Below are 16,948 nucleotides of genomic sequence, written 5' to 3'. Positions count from 1 at the left end.
TCAGGTGAAATGGGGACGTGTGTGTGTGTGTGGAAGGACTTGGTACTCATACAGGTGTGTGTCTGGTATTGCTGATTTGAAAGGGCAGGATTACCAGTCTGCAACATTACCTGAAGGCTTCAAGGGTTGTGTGCGTGCGTTGCTGCGGCCGCATGGTTACCTGAGCGCTTCAGGTCTCATGGAGGCTCTGACAGACTGGCTGATAACACGTGGCTGTGAACGTGTGTGGTCCCGTCTCTGTACACTGTATGACTCTGGGTTTACATACGGCTTGTTCAAGTTTGAACAGGTCCTGGTTTGAAGGTGGTTGCTTAATGGGTTATCGGAGGTTAGGTATCAGTTGTTCCATATGTAATATATTTACAAAGTTCCTGTATATGATCAGCTCTTTTGGCATCCCTCATTCATCTTTTTTTACACTGAGAGAGACTTTCTGTTGGTTATAAACTAAGTTTAAGAGATTCATTGTGTGAATTATATTTCATCTGACATATTATTCAACACAAAGATGTATGATGCATTTAAATAACTGTATTGGCCATCCATACATGCATATGTGTTGTGATGGTGATCTATGGGCACAGCACAGTGAAATGGTACAGACATTATGAACAGTTAGCCATAGTGGTGTAGTGTGGTGTATTGTACTGCTGCTGTTATTGTGTGTGTTAGAGGGAGCAGCTACAGCTAGGTCACCTCCAGTCCATGGTCCTCCGAGCCTCACTGTATCACTCATCTCCCTCCCTCTTCTCTCTTAAAGGGACCTCCCGGCTCCCAGCCGTCACCCCACGCACAGCCACCCCCACACAACCCCAACAACCCCATGATGGGACCTCACGGCCAGGTAAGAGACACTCACACACTCTGCTCTGCCCCCTCTCCCTCGCCTCTTGCTGCACAGGCAGGGATACACTCTTTTCACGCCACATCGATACAGCTATGCCGGGAAGTGATTTTCTTAGCAGGTTAGGAGAGCATTTTCGCTAACCCTAAACCCTTTCCTAACCCTAATCTAATTATCCTAACCTGCTACATTCATTTTCCCTATCTGCTGCGTAAATTCTCCTAACCTGCTACAAAAAAGTAACTTCCGGTCGTAGCTGTATTTAAGTGGTGTGAGAAGAGTGTTTCTCACACAGGCAGGCAGTCCCTCTTCCACTTTCTCACTCATTCACTATCTCTCTCTGCCTATCCACTCACACTGAGAGGCCTCTGTCTCTCTTCCTCCCTCTGTCTCTCTTCCTCCCTCTGTCTCTCTTCCTCCCCCTGTCACTTCCTCTTCTACACCCACTCACTCCTTATCTGTCTCTCTCTCTTTGTTTCACTCACTCAATCACTCACTCACTCATTCACTCACTTACCCACACCACCTGGCTCCCACCCCCCACAACATATGTCTATACAAACTGCCCTGCTCCCTAGTTGTGGACAGACAGACAGACAGTGGCCATGATGCTGTAGATGGGATAAATAATTCAGCTGTGTTGGCCCAGCTGTAGGGATGAGAGGAGGAGGAGAGGAGGGGAGGAGCAGGCCGGCTCTCTCCTCTTCCTAAGCCCAGCACTCACTATCCCATCTCCCATCAATATCCCATTAATATTGCAGCAGTGCCTGGGACTGTGGAGCGCTCGCACACAAACTCGCCACAACTTGGCTAATACAAAGGCTGAGGGAGAGGAGATGGGGATTTGGGGGAGAGAGACAGGGAGGGACATAGAGGGAGAGAGACAGGGAGGGACATAGGGGGAGAGAGACAGGGAGGGACATAGGGGGAGAGAGACAGGGAGGGACATAGGGGGAGAGAGACAGGGAGGGACATAGGGGGAGAGAGACAGGGAGGGACATAGGGGGAGAGAGACAGGGAGGGACATAGAGGGAGAGAGACAGGGAGGGACTTAGGGGGAGAGAGACAGGGAGGGACATAGGGGGAGAGAGACAGGGAGGGACATAGGGGGAGAGAGACAGGGAGGGACATAGAGGGAGAGAGACAGGGAGGGACTTAGGGGGAGAGAGACAGGGAGGGACTTAGGGGGAGAGAGACAGGGAGGGACTTAGGGGGAGAGAGAGCGAGGGGAAGAGAGGGTGGAGGGGAAACAGCAGTCTTTCCCTCCAGGGCCTGGTCATTATATAAGCTGTCCTCCAGCTGGCCTCGTTTCCCCTCGCCCAACTAGTAGCTTGTGTTTAATTGTCTCTGAAAGCCTGTTTCATTGTAGTCATGGCGTCATGTTTCGCCTGCCTGTAAGCGTGATAATGTGTGTGTAATGCACTCTTGATGATTAGATATATTTAAGTTTGTTGTCCCTTGATGGATTAAAGTATTTTGAGAGTAATTATTTTTGTTTCGTTAGATACGTTGAGCTATTTTCTGTGGTTGCATCACACTGTAGAAATGTTGTAGAAATGTTATTGTAGCTCTCTGTGGTACGTTGGTCAGTACAGTGTGTGTGTGTGTGTGTGTGTGTGTGTGTGTGTGTGTGTGGATGCATATGGAAAAACAGATGTAGGTGTGTGTATTCTTCAACTACCCTCCCAGCCACATCCACCACCCATCTGTACCCTCATCCGTAACTGTTCCCTCATTCAACATGCTGCGTCACCCACAACCATGTTCACCCGCAGCTATACCTTTCGCTCTCGCACTCTCTCTCGCACTCTCTCTCTCTCTCTCTCTCTCTCTCTCTCTCTCTCTCTCTCTCTCTCTCTCTCTTGTTCTGTTTGTCTTCAGCATCTGAGGACTGGTCTTCAGAACTCTGACACAACCTTTGCCTTGTGTAGAATGGCAACAAAGCTCCTTCAAACGCTGAGCATTTTCTCCAGCACAATAGCTCCCCCTGCTGACAGCTGCAGGTAACACAGTAGCATGATGGATAGGACTAACGTTAATATCTGTCCTCCTCCCCACAGCCTTTCATGTCCCCACGGTACCCAGGTGGACCTCGCCCCTCACTTCGCATGCCAAATCAGGTAAGGTATCTCTCCCCTCACCCCACACACAAATAAAAGGTGACCTCTAATATAAGTCTGTGTCTTACATGTGAGGCATACATTTTCAGGGAGTTGAATGCTCTGTGCTAATGTTTCTCTCTCTCTCTCTCTCTTCCTCCTTCAGCCACCTGTGGGAGTCCCAGGGTCACAGCCACTCCTGCCAAACAGCCTGGACCCCACCAGACCACAGGGTATGCACCTCAAATTTCTATTCATTTTGTAACATGCAACATCCTAATAACTTAAGGATATGTATTTGGTCTGAAATTGTCCCATGCTGACAACTTCCTCTCAATCATCCCTCCTCCAGGACATCCAAACATGGGTGGCCCAATGCGGATGAACCCCCCCAGAGGGATGGGCGGCATGGGCCCACAGGTACAGACGGACACCATCACTCTCCCCTAAACTCTGCTGCTCCACCCCTCTATCCATGAACCCCATGTCCCTTTACAGCACAACACACTGAACAAGGTTTTATACATCACTACTTTATTCCTTAAATTCAGTCTCAACCTACAGTGAGGGGAAAAAGTATTTGATCCCCTGCTGATTTTATAAGTTTGCCCACTGACAAAGACATGGTAGGTTTATTTGAACAGTGAGAGACAGAATAACAACAAAAAAATCCAGAAAAACGCATGTCAAAAATGTTTATAAATTGATTTGCATTTTAATGAGGGAAATAAGTATTTGACCCCTCTGCAAAACATCACTTAGTACTTGGTGGCAAAACTCTTGTTGGCAATCACAGAGGTCAGACGTTTCTTGTAGTTGGCCACCAGGTTTGCACACATCTCAAGAGGGATTTTGGCCCACTCCTCTTTGCAGATCTTCTCCAAGTCATTAAGGTTTCGAGGCTGACGTTTGGCAACTCGAACCTTCAGCTCCCTCCACAGATTTTCTATGGGATTAAGGTCTGGAGACTGGCTAGGCCACTCCAGGACCTTAATGTGCTTCTTCTTGAGCCACTCCTTTGTTGCCTTGGCCATGTGTTTTGGGTCATTGTCATGCTGGAATACCCATCCACGACCCATTTTCAATGCCCTGGCTGAGGGAAGGAGGTTCTCATCCAAGATTTGACGGTACATGGCCCCGTCCATCGTCCCTTTGATGCGGTGAAGTTGTCCTGTCCCCTTAGCAGAAAAACACCCCCAAAGCATAATGTTTCCACCTCCATGTTTGACGGTGGGGATGGTGTTCTTGGGGTCATAGGCAGCATTCCTCCTCCTCCAAACACGGCGAGTTGAGTTGATGCCAAAGAGCTCGATTTTGGTCTCATCTGACCACAACACCTTCACCCAGTTCTACTCTGAATCATTCAGATGTTCATTGGCAAACTTCAGACGGGCCTGTATATGTGCTTTCTTGAGCGGGCGCTGCAGGATTTCAGTCCTTCACGGCGTAGTGTGTTACCAATTGTTTTCTTGGTGACTATGGTCCCAGCTGCCTTGAGATCATTGACAAGATCCTCCCGTGTAGTTCTGGGCTGATTCCTCACCGTTCTCATGATCATTGCAACTCCACGAGGTGAGATCTTGCATGGAGCCCCAGGCCGAGGGAGATTGACAGTTATTTTGTGTTTCTTCCATTTGCGAATAATCGCACCAACTGTTGTCACCTTCTCACCAAGCTGCTTGGCGATGGTCTTGTAGCCCATTCCAGCCTTGTGTAGGTCTACAATCTTGTCCCTGACATCCTTGGAGAGCTCTTTGGTCTTGGCCATGGTGGAGAGTTTGGAATCTGATTGATTGATTGCTTCTGTGGACAGGTGTCTTTTATACAGGTAACAAGCTGAGATTAGGAGCACTCCCTTTAAGAGTGTGCTCCTAATCTCAGCTCGTTACCTGTATAAAAGACACCTGGGAGCCAGAAATCTTTCTGATTGAGAGGGGGTCAAATACTTATTTCCCTCATTAAAATGCAAATCAATTTATAACATTTTTTGACATGCGTTTTTCTGGATTTTTTTGTTGTTATTCTGTCTCTCACTGTTCAAATAAACCTACCATTAAAATGATAGACTGATCATTTCTTTGTCAGTGGGCAAACGTACAAAATCAGCAGGGGATCAAATACTTTTTTTCCCTCACTGTACTTCTATCAGTCTCAAAGCAAGCCTGACATAATACCTCTCAAGTAGCACTCTCTCCTCGTTGAGTATAATTCCACAGTCTAGTTTCCAATCACCAAGTCAGTCAGTTTGAGCATCATGGCCCCCTGTGCTTCCCTGCCCTTCTCCCTGCCTCCCTTACTGTGTGACTTTGGCAGTCAACAATTCAGCAGCTGGTACGGCATCTGCTCGACAAGTGTAATCGTCTGCTGAACAAAACTCTACCTCTGAGTGGAGCTGCTCTGTGTCCTGCCCCACGCTGCCGTCCTGCCAAGCCCCCACTGTGCAGTCATCACATCACAATGCCGACACACACACGTCCGCCCCTGTTATCATTACACACCTACATTACTAATCAGGATCGAGTCATTAAAATCTCAGCACCTGGCTTAAACAGAACAAATGAGAGTGTGATCCCTGGCATGTATTCTCCTCGGTAGTACGAAAGGTTGACGCTGTGTGTTCCTCTCTCTGTGTAGAACTATGGCGGTGGAATGAGGCCTCCTCCCAACTCGATGGGGCCAGGAATGCCAGGAATGAACATGTGAGTACAGTCATTCTCCAAAGGCATTTAATCACCTCCATGCACTTACTATGATGTTTTATTTTGTCCAAATATCTGAATTACTATTACATTTGCTATTAATAGCACTGATGGGATGTAAGAATATTTGACAAGCAACAATTTGAGGGAATACAAGCTCTAATTTGTTCTGCAGTGAGCCTCTCTCACACAACCTCTTCTCCTCCCCTCTGTCTCAGGGGTCCCGGAGGTCGAGGTTGGCCCAATCCCAACGCAAACTCAGTAAGTCCTGTTCACTCACCTTCTCAATCACTCACCTTCTTAATCACTCACCACCTCACTCACTCTAATGCCTCATTGATTTTAGAGGCATTTCTTTGTTGTGAAAGTCACACGTTTACTGATTCTGTCCCCTTTGTGTTCTCTCTATAGATAGCCTATTCCTCCTCATCTCCTGGCAACTATGTGGTAAGTCTCAAGCCTAGAAAGACAGAATCATTAGATCATTTGTTTTGGTACTGTCCATTTGTAGCTTGTTTTTGGACACAGGTCCAGGAATGGCTAAAGGATTGCAATATTTACCTGGAGCTAACCCTGCAGATAGCACTACTGGGTGATCTGAAAAGTCATAGTCAATCGATCAATAATATAATAATACTTTTAGCAAAAATGTTTATTTTCAATTTATAATCTGTAGAAACAATGAATATAGAAAGGTTCAGAACTTTTGTAAAACATCACAGTACAGTTGAAAAATATATGGCAAATAGAAATCCAATATGGATGGTGTTAAGAGATAGATGGGTGGTGTTGAATGGAGTTGAAGGATGGGACTAATAACAACTAACAACAACTAATAACAACAAGATAACTAATAATGTAAGCATACTGTGTCCATAATAAGGCCCCGTGTAGCTCAGTTGGTAGAGCATGGTGTTTGCAACGCCAGGGTTGTGGGTTCGATTCCCACGGGGGGCCAGTATGAAAATGTATGCACTCACTAACTGTAAGTCGCTCTGGATAAGAGCGTCCGCTAAATGACTAAAATGTAAAATGTAATAATAAGTATATACAGTTGAAGTCGGAAGTTTACATACACCTTAGCCAAATACATTTAAACTCAGTTTTTCACAATTCCTGACATTTAATCCTAGTCAAAATTCCCTGTTTTAGGTCAGTTAGGATCACCACTTTATTTTAAGAATGTGAAATGTCAGAATAATAGTAGAGAGAATGATTTATTTCAGCTTTTATTTATTTAATCACATTCCCAGTGGGTCAGAAGTTTACATACACTAAATTAGTATTTGGTAGCAATGCCTTTAAATTGTTTAACTTGGGTCAAACGTTTTGGGTAACCTTCCACAAGCTTCCCACAATAAGTTGGGTGTATTTTGACCCATTCCTCCTGACAGAGCTGGTGTAACTGAGTCAGGGTTTGTAGGCCTCCTTGCTCGCACACGCTTTTTCAGTTCTGCCCACAAATTTTCTATAGGATTGAGGTCAGTGCTTTGTGATGGCCACTCCAATACCTTGACTTTGTTGTCCTTCAGCCATTTTGCCACAACTTTGGAAGTATGCTTGGGGTCATTGTCCATTTGGAAGACCCATTTGCGACCAAGCTTTAACTTCCTGACTGATGTCTTGAGATGTTGCTTCAATATATCCACATAATTTTCCTCCCTCATGATGCCATCTATTTTGTGAAGTGCACCAGTCCCTCCTGCAGCAAAGCACCCCCACAGCATGATGCTGCCACCCCCTTGCTTCATGGTTGGGATGGTGTTCTCCGGCTTGCAAGTGTCCCCCTTTTTCCTCCAAACATAACGATGGTCATTATGGCCAAACAGTTCTATTTTTGTTTCATCAGACCAGAGGACATTTCTCCAAAAAGTACGATCTTTGTCCCCATGTGCAGTTGCAAACCGTAGTCTGGCTTTTTTATGGCGATTTTGGAGCAGTGGCTTCTTCCATGCTGAGCGGCCTTTCAGGTTATGTCAATATAGGACTTGTTTTACTGTGGATATAGATACTTTTGTACCTGTTTCCTCCAGCATCTTCACAAGGTCCTTTGCTGTTGTTCTGGGATTTATTTGCACTTTTCGAACCAAGGTACGTTCATCTCTAGGAGACAGAACGCGTCTCCTTCCTGAGTGGTATGACGGCTGCGTGGTCCCATGGTGTTTATACTTGCGTACTATTGTTTGTACAGATGAACGTGGTACCTTCAGGCGTTTGGAAGTTGCTCCCAAGGATGAACCAGACTTGTGGAGGTCTAGAATAATTTTTCTGAGGTCTTGACTGATTTCTTTTGATTTTCCCATGATGTCAAGCAAAGAGGCACTGAGTTTGAAGGTAGGCCTTGAAATACATCCACAGGTACACCTCCAATTGACTCCAATGATGTCAATTAGCCTATCAGAAGCTTATGTTCTCATTTTCTGGAATTATCCAAGCTGTTTAAAGGCACAGTCAACTTAGTGTATGTAAACTTCTGACCCACTGGAATTGTGATACAGTGAATTATAAGTGAAATAATCTGTCTGTAAACAATTGTTGGAAAAATGACTTGTGTCATGCACAAAGTAGATGTCCTAACCGATTTGCCAAAACTATAGTTTGTTAACAAGAAATGTGTGAAGTGGTTGAAAAACGAGTTTTAATGACTCCAACCTAAGTGTATGTAAACATCTGACTTCAACTGTATGTCTAGATGTTTTGGGAATATCAATCCTCTAAATCTCTCTCTCCTCCTCTCGTCTTTATCCCAGGGTCCTCCAGGGGGTGGAGGCCCACCAGGAACTCCCATCATGCCTAGCCCAGGAGGTAGGTCACACTTATTTGTCTCCATGTCACTCCTCACTCAGCCCACTCTATTTAAGCTGTTTGTTTCATTCATGGTTCTGCTTATGACTCCCAGTGCTCATTTACTTTGTGGGCACAGTCACACTGACATTTTGAGTGATTTGTATGTTAAACAACCTTAGCTAGTTATGTGTCGTCTATACTGGACCAGTGGACTTGTGTAAATTGGCAGAGTATTGAGCTGTGATCATCTGATGTTCTCAGCGATGCTGCATCAGTCTGATGTTCCTGTTGAGGACAGCACAGACAGAACAAACTGCTCTGGACTAACATCCTGTGGATGTGCAGTTTTTGTTAGGGTGGAGCAGTTTCTTTCTGTGTCCACTATTTATTATTTATATACATACCTCTATTGTGATGCGTTGCCTGGGCAACCTGTGCACAGCGCTCCTTACACGTAGAGCTGGAACACATTTTTACACTGCAGTCGCCAAGACCCCCCCCGCCCTGCCACACCCTCAGTCACGGCTGCACAATCTACACCCAGGGCCACAAACAGGCGCCAAACCCCACACTCTCTCTTTCTTTTTTTCTCTTGCCCCCATTCTCTCTCCCTCTTTTTCCCTCTCTCTTTCACTCATTCTCTCTCTCTCTCTATCCCTTCATTTGTTATATACATGTATCTCCTACTCTCACCACACTGCAATGTCGGATCAAGGTCACCTCGACAGTCGTGGTCAAAAGTTTTGAGAATGACACAATTATTGGTCTTCACAAAGTTCGCTGCTTCAGTGTTATGAGATATTTTTGTCAGATGTTACTGTGGTATACTGAAGTATAATTACAAGCATTCCATAAGTGTCAAAGGCTTTTATTGACAATTACATTAAGTTTATGCAAAGAGTCAATATTTGCAGTGTTGACCCTTCTTTTTCAAGACCTCTGCAATCCGCCCTGGCATGCTGTCAAATAACTTCTGGGCTACATCCTGACTGATGGCAGCCCATTCTTGCATAATCAATGCTTGGAGTTTGTCAGAATTTGTGGGGTTTTGTTTGTCCACCCGCCTCTTGAGGATCGACCACAAGTTCTCAATGGGATTAAGGTCTGGGGAGTTTCCTGGCCATGGACCCAAAATGTCGATGTTTTGTTCCCCGAGCCACTTAGTTCTCACTTTTGCCTTATGGCAAGGTGCTCCATCATGCTGGAAAAGGCATTGGTCGTCACCAAACTGTTCTTGGATGGTTGGGAGAAGTTGCTCTCGGCGGATGTGTTGGTACCATTCTTTATTCATGGCTGTGTTCTTAGGAAAAAATGTGAGTGAGCCTACTCCCTTGGCTGAGAAGCAACCCCACACATGAATGATCTCAGGATGCTTTACTGTTGGCATGACACAGGACTGATGGTAGCGCTCACCTTGTCTTCTCCGGACAAGGTGTTTTCCGGATGCCCCAAACAATCGGAAAGGGGATTCATCAGAGAAAATGACTTTACCCCAGTCCTCAGCAGTCCAATCCCTGTACCTTTTTCAGAATATCAGTCTGTCCCTGATGTTTTTCCTGGAGAGAAGTGGCTTCTTTGCTGCCCTTCTTGACACCAGGCCATCCTCCAAAAGTCTTCACCTCACTGTGCGTGCAGATGCACTCACACCTGCCTGCTGCCATTCCTGAGCAAGCTCTGCACTGGTGGTGCCCCGATCCCGCAGCTGAATTGCCTGTAGTTACTGTAGGCTGGACTAACTGTTGTTTTTTTCTCACCAGACTCCACAAATTCCAGTGAAAACATCTACACAATGATGAATCCTATTGGCCCTGGTGGTAACAGACCTAATGTAAGCTGGCTCTTTGTTTTTCATGGGGTTCCTGTTTTCAAATCGATAGAGGCAATGATTATGCCATTTAATATGATAATAAAAACGATCAGTAAGTTGTAATTTTTTTATTTATTTTTTACAGTTCCCAATGGGTCCGGGCCCTGATGGCCCAATGGGTGGAATGGGAAGCATGGAGCCACACCATATGAACGGATCGCTAGGTGAGTTTTAACAGCAGCTATCAGCTGATCAGTAATTATACAATTCTTCTCATCTGTCAGCATGTAGAACTGGTTGCCAGGAATGTATTTAACCATGGTTGCTGGGAATTTATTTAACCATTGAGATGAACAGGAAATTTGAAATGTCAGAAAATTGCGTATCAATATTAGGCAGTAATTTAGAACTACCGTAGAATATTGATGTGATCATCTAGTTTAAATTGTTGAAATCCGGTAGCACTTTCCTAGTGTGACAATACCCTCTTGTGGACGGTAGAGGTAATGCTCCCTTCATAGTAGTATTGATTGAAGTGGAAACAGATTATGTGGGCAGCAAGCGGGCACATTGATTCTGTAGACAGGTGAGACATGATCGATGAAGCCAATGAAGTTGGGTCTCATCTGTATTTGAAACAAATAGCTTAATTAAAGCACATTACCTGTGTTAAGTGTTGAATGTGATCCCCAGCCAGAGCTGTTGATCATAGCTTTACAGTGATGAGCTTTTCACTCATGTCAATCTCTCTCTTGTTGTTTTCAGGCTCTGGTGACATGGATGGGTTGCCAAAGGTGAGACTATAAAAGACTCCATATTAGATAGACTTGTCTTGCATTCATTTCAATGCACACCCATCAGCTAAAGTTGATCCAAGGCGCTTATAATACTGATGATTTGGTTTGTACCCAAAGCTGCCAGAAATTCAGTAATGACACTTTATGATGACATCCAGTCACTAGAAATGGCTGATGAGAGTGGGAAGGCCTGTCTTGCTAAATCTAGATGTTTCTTTCTTTTGTGTAGAATTCTCCCAACAACATGGCAGGCATGAACAACCCCCCGGGAACTCCGCGGGATGATGGGGAGATGGCAGGCAACTTTTTAAACCCATTCCAAAGTGAAAGTGTGAGTACTCTACAGCGCTACAGTCCTTCTTTTCCCTAACCTGCAACCATCAGGCAGTGTGCTTCTGTGAAGAAATTCTCATCTCACTGCTGACTTTATTCCTACAGTGAGGGAAAAAAGTATTTGATCCCCTGCTGATTTTGTACGTTTGCCCACTGACAAAGAAATTATCAGTCTATAATTTTAATGGTAGGTTTATTTGAACAGTGAGAGACAGAATAACAACAAATACATCCAGAAAAACGCATGTCAAAAATGTTATAAATTGATTTGCATTTTAATGAGGGAAATAAATATTTGACCCCTCTGCAAAACATGACTTAGTACTTGGTGGCAAAACCCTTGTTGGAAATCAGAGGTAAGACGTTTCTTGTAGTTGGCTACCAGGTTTGCACACATCTCAAGAGGGATTCTGTCCCACTCCTCTTTGCAGATCTTCTCCAAGTCATTAAGGTTTTGAGGCTGACGTTTGGCAACTCGAACGTTCAGCTCCCTCCACAGATTTTCTATGGGATTAAGGTCTGGAGACTGGCTAGGCCACTCCAGGACCTTAATGTGCTTCTTCTTGAGCCACTCCATTGTTGCCTTGGCCATGTGTTTTGGGTCACTGTCATGCTGGAATACCCATCCACAACCCATTTTCAATGCCCTGGCTGAAGGAAGGAGGTTCTCACCCAAGATTTGACGGTACATGGCCCTGTCCATCGTCCCTTTGATGCGGTGAAGTTGTCCTGTCCCCTTAGCAGAAAAACACCCCCAAAGCATAATGTTTCCACCTCCATGTTTGACGGTGGGGATGGTGTTCTTGGGGTCATAGGCAGCATTCCTCCTCCTCCAAACACGGCGAGTTGAGTTGATGCCAAAGAGCTCGATTTTGGTCTCATTTGACCACAACACTTTCACCCAATTATCCTCTGAATCATTCAGATGTTCATTGGCAAACTTCAGATGGCCCTGTATATGTGCTTTCTTGAGTAGGGGGACCTTGCGGGCACTGCAGGATTTCAGTCCTTCACGGCGTAGTGTGTTACCAATTGTTTTCTTGGTGACTATGGTCCCAGCTGCCTTGAGATCATTGACAAGATCCTCCCGTGTAGTTCTGGGCTGATTCCTCACTGTTCTCATGATCATTGCAACTCCACGAGGTGAGATCTTGCATGGAGCCCCAGGCCGAGGGAGATTGACAGTTATTTTGTGTTTCTTCCATTTGCGAATAATCACACCAACTGTTGTCACCTTCTCACCAAGCTGCTTGGCGATGGTCTTGTAGCCCATTCCAGCCTTGTGTAGGTCTACAATCTTGTCCCTGACATCCTTGGAGAGCTCTTTGGTCTTGGCCATGGTGGAGAGTTTGGAATCTGATTGATTGATTGCTTCTGTGGATAGGTGTCTTTTATACAGGTAACAAGCTGAGATTAGGAGCACTCCCTTTAAGAGTGTGCTCCTAATCTCAGCTCGTTACCTGTATAAAAGACACCTGGGAGCCAGAAATCTTTCTGATTGAGAGGGGGTCAAATACTTACTTCCCTCATTAAAATGCAAATCAATTTATAACATTTTTGACATGTGTTTTTCTGGATTTTTGTTGTTGTTATTCTGTCTCTCACTGTTCAAATTAACCTACCATTAAAATTATAGACTGATCATTTCTTTGTCAGTGGGCAAACGTACAAAATCAGCAGGGGATCAAATACTTTTTCCCCTCACTGTATATCCTAAACACTTTCCCTTCGGTCTTTACCTCACTTTGTCGAAATTAGATTTGTTTTATAATGTCAACGTAGAAAATATTCATAATTCTTACCTGGCTATCTCATAAAGCAGTCTGCTTGTTATGCTTGATAACAAACTTTTACGTTGACAAAATCACAATTACATTGAGTGAAGTTGCTTATTGCTTGCATGTTGAATTAGCATCATATGAACAGTGTAATATAGCATTGGCTCATCTATTTCCCCCCTTCCCTTCTTCTCTCTTTGCAGTATTCACCCAACATGACGATGAGTGTGTGATTTCTTTTTTATTTTATCTTTTATTCTATTTTATTTTATTTCTTTTTTTATCTCTCCCCCTTACCCTCCCACCCCGCTGCATCTTGCATTGCCCTCTCCTCCCCACCCCCCCCCCCCCTCCTCCCGGATGGCGTGCTGTGTTTTGCAGCCCCCTGGGATGTCACTGGAGCGCAGGACTCCCATCAAGATCACCCATCCCAGTGTGTGCAAAGTGGGGCTTCAGATCAGGAAACAGTCTCAGAGCCACAGGAAGAGCCAGCTCAGTGACTCCCCCTGTCTGCCTGGCTTCCTCACAGGCCCAGGACAGTGAGAGTGGGGGACTCTGGCTGTCTCGTCTGCAGGAACCCTCCTCAGCAACAGTCCTCTCAGCATCAAGGCTGGTGGCTCCACTCTACTTTATCATGTTATTCTTATTTTATTGAAATGCAGCAAAAACAGGCTCACCTTCATTCAATTAATGTGTCCTTGTTTTGAAATGAAAAGCTTAACTCATGATGTATTAGGGCAAGAACAGTTTTCATTATATGTTTGTATTTTATTAATAATAATAATATTGTTATAATTTTCATAATTGATATTGTTATAATGATGTAGTTATGATTTCCTGTTAAGGGCACATTGTATCTCAACAACATCGACAACAGAATAAGCACACACTCAGAAAATGCACAATGATACTTCTGTTTACATGATTTTAGGTATTTGATGTTTCTTGTTTGTTTTGTTTGTCTCAACGCCCTACGCATACCTCTCTGTTCTTCGTAGAACTTGTAGCCAATGTCTTTACTACCAGAAAATCATGGCACCAAAATGTAAACACTCAAGCAGAGTGTGATAGGAATACAAGAAGAGCTGTTCACCTGCTTGAAATCACTCATCTAGGAATGATCCTTCCTAAGACTCTCATCCATGCCATCCATGTTAGCACTGGAGTTCCCCAAAACGTGAATGTGAAAATGGAGGCGATCTCAGAAACTTCTTTGTCTTTTGGTACTCAATAGTCTGTCAGTCTTCTACATGTCTGGTCACACGCACCCCTCCCAAAATGTTGAGTCAGTGTATATAAGTGTTTATTCAGGCTTGTTGCATTACTGTGCAAAGATGGACTGATGGCTCCTAATTCTACTTTCAGTTCAGGTGGCTTTGAACATGTATTATTCTGTCTTGCAACCTGTGTCCTTCCTATTCAGTAAAGACAGAAAGGGTTTTACAGACCCTCTATGCTCTTCTATGGATTTGGTCTTGCCTGTAAATACAACATATTTAGCTTGTATTGTAGTTGTTTATTTGTTGTTTTGATATACAACTTGTCTGTGAATCCTGAAAATGGATCCTTCTCCTCCTGCATTGCTTTCACTGTTACCCTGCATACAAACTCGAGGCTCAATCTTTATTTACTGATTACATCATACAGGCCACTTGCTATTGGTTTCCATGTCATTGGTGTACAAACCTCTACCTGCTTCCTTCCAGTTAGGGTTGACCTCACAGATCCTTATGATCCGGTGTCTGACCCCTCTCACATGCAACCATAGTTTAGAGAGGGGCGAACTCCACAGAGCTCCCATCCACCTGTTCCCTCTGTGGGTCTGGGCCTGTCCATGGGCTGCTAGATCCTGGGTATGGGGTGGCTGTAGCACCACTGGTGATGGGAGTGTGAAATGACTGGAGTGACTGCACGGTGGGGCTTAACTCACTCTCCCGCTACAAGAAAGGAGTGCTCTATAGAACAGAGAGTAGCTTTTAGTCCACCTACTCACACTTGAATACGTCCTTTGAGAAATTAGAGAATTCCACCTGGTTGGACTTAATTGTGAGTCAAACTATTTCTTTATCTTGAGTTTTTTTTTATTTCTATGAAGTGTATTCAAGGAATTGTGTGCAAAAAAGGCCATCGAATCTGTACACCTAAGGAATGAATTGACCTAAGGCTGTTCCTCAAACTATCATATGAATTGCTTATGTGTTGTGCTTCTCTGAACAGTTAAGCGACAGATATGTTTATTTCAAAAAGTCATTTTTCAACAAGCTACATATTGTTGTTCTTATTTAATATCATTCTGGCCTCTGTGATTGGTCTTTTCCCAGTGACCTTGCTATAGTGTTGGCAGATACGGTATGGAGTAGCTTGGATTCAGAGCTACACAGATTGAGCTAAACAGGGACATCTTCTGGGTAGGTTGTCTTGAGGAACGACTAGCTCCAGTGTTCCTCTAGCAGACTGACTGGCACACAGCCCTCTGTCCCCCACCCACCCACCCCCTACAGCCCCATCCTCACACTCTTGAGCCCTCCTTTCCTTTAATTTCCTTTTTGTAAATACTGTATAATGCATTTTGATATCATTGACATGTTTTGATATGTCAGTCACTACCAATGAATACAGCTGAAAGTAAATTATAAATGAACTGTCCATGTTTTCATAATAAAGAGACGATGTGCTTGACATTTGATCTAAGTTGGCCAAAACAAAATTGTGGTAAAAATGAAATATGCATGAACATTTACTTTAACATTCAGTAACTGCACCCTAAAAAACACTCTTATTTCTGGTCAGGATACATATGTGAAAATAAACTGTCATCCATTTAGCTGGGTTTGAGGTGTCAATTTATTATCTTGTAAGGACAGAGAGGGCGGTGAAGGGGATGTATGATGTCAATGATACAGTTTAGTCTTGCAATTGGAGCGTCCTCACTCTGTCCTTGTCTTCTGTTACCAATATAAATAATCTCAAATGGTTTCTAAGAATGGTTGTCTACTCCAAGGCCATCGTCTCATTAAAACATGTGACCACATAATTACAGTTTTAATATGAAGGATTTTTATCAATTTAAGAAAACATTAAAAAGGAAAAAATACTTAGAACGTCATTTTAAATTAAAGAATAGATCAAAAGTAATGCTTATGCAGAAAAACTGTGTCCTTGCTATTCACTCCTGATGAAATAGCGTTGTATATATTGATTCTCACTGATCCTCTCTCAGTCCTCTGTGTATAACAATTGTTGGCCATCTCTGTACTTCTATTGTGATGTATAATACTGTAACATTAGGAAGATTTGGGGGTGATGGGGTGGTTGTGTGGGGCAGGGGTCAAGGGGAGGGGATATAAATATTCTCCTGTACCGTTCATTGTCCTTTCTGATGACATGGCAGTATTCTATATGAAGCAGTCTGTCCCTTGGGTTTGCTTTGTATTTCATGGTAGGATAGTTCAGATCTTGTCTTAGGGAGTTAGGTGTCTTGTGTAGGTAATAAATATGTCCTTTGTATGTTTCTTTATATTGTAAAGTTTCTTTAGACTGAAAGAAAAACTGATAATTTGCTTATCAAAAAAGAAACAACTGCATCAATAATAAATGTAATTTGATTTTTCCTCGTTGTTTGAGTCTTTTTTTTCTGTGCACCTCTGATCTTCAGTGTGTATATTTATTTTATTAATGGACACCTCACACATAGCCTGATGTCTTGACATGTAGGAGCTTGCAGGGATTTGTAGTTTTGCATGATGTCTACTTTGACGCTAATTAACATTTTCGAATCAGATTAAATAGAGCCGAATATATTGA

General features: G+C 43.8%; 1 protein-coding gene across 2 annotated transcripts in view; it reads left to right on the top strand.

Moving 5' to 3' along the window:
• ssbp4 (single stranded DNA binding protein 4) overlaps positions 1–16,754 on the top strand; it is a 100,633-nt gene extending 83,879 nt beyond the window's left edge. The window contains exons 6-18 of one of the 2 annotated variants that reach the window (XM_084164400.1): positions 761–844; positions 2,905–2,964; positions 3,110–3,176; positions 3,296–3,363; positions 5,578–5,642; positions 5,861–5,903; positions 6,054–6,089; positions 8,393–8,447; positions 10,187–10,257; positions 10,382–10,460; positions 11,002–11,030; positions 11,263–11,364; positions 13,526–16,754. In XM_084164400.1, the coding sequence (XP_084020526.1) occupies positions 761–844; positions 2,905–2,964; positions 3,110–3,176; positions 3,296–3,363; positions 5,578–5,642; positions 5,861–5,903; positions 6,054–6,089; positions 8,393–8,447; positions 10,187–10,257; positions 10,382–10,460; positions 11,002–11,030; positions 11,263–11,364; positions 13,526–13,687 (921 nt within the window). In that variant the 3' untranslated portion in view covers positions 13,688–16,754. Of the gene's footprint in view, positions 1–760; positions 845–2,904; positions 2,965–3,109; positions 3,177–3,295; positions 3,364–5,577; positions 5,643–5,860; positions 5,904–6,053; positions 6,090–8,392; positions 8,448–10,186; positions 10,258–10,381; positions 10,461–11,001; positions 11,031–11,262; positions 11,365–13,347; positions 13,442–13,525 lie in introns of those variants that run through there. The other variant, XM_084164401.1, reaches the window with a different exon arrangement.
• The last annotated feature ends 194 nt before the right edge of the window (positions 16,755–16,948 follow it).

Source organism: Coregonus lavaretus (genome assembly GCF_964263955.1).
Source record: "Coregonus lavaretus genome assembly, chromosome: 6".
Lineage (NCBI taxonomy): Eukaryota > Metazoa > Chordata > Actinopteri > Salmoniformes > Salmonidae > Coregonus > Coregonus lavaretus.
Note: the sequence above shows the minus strand (reverse complement) of the source record. Positions and strands in the feature narration are given on the sequence as shown.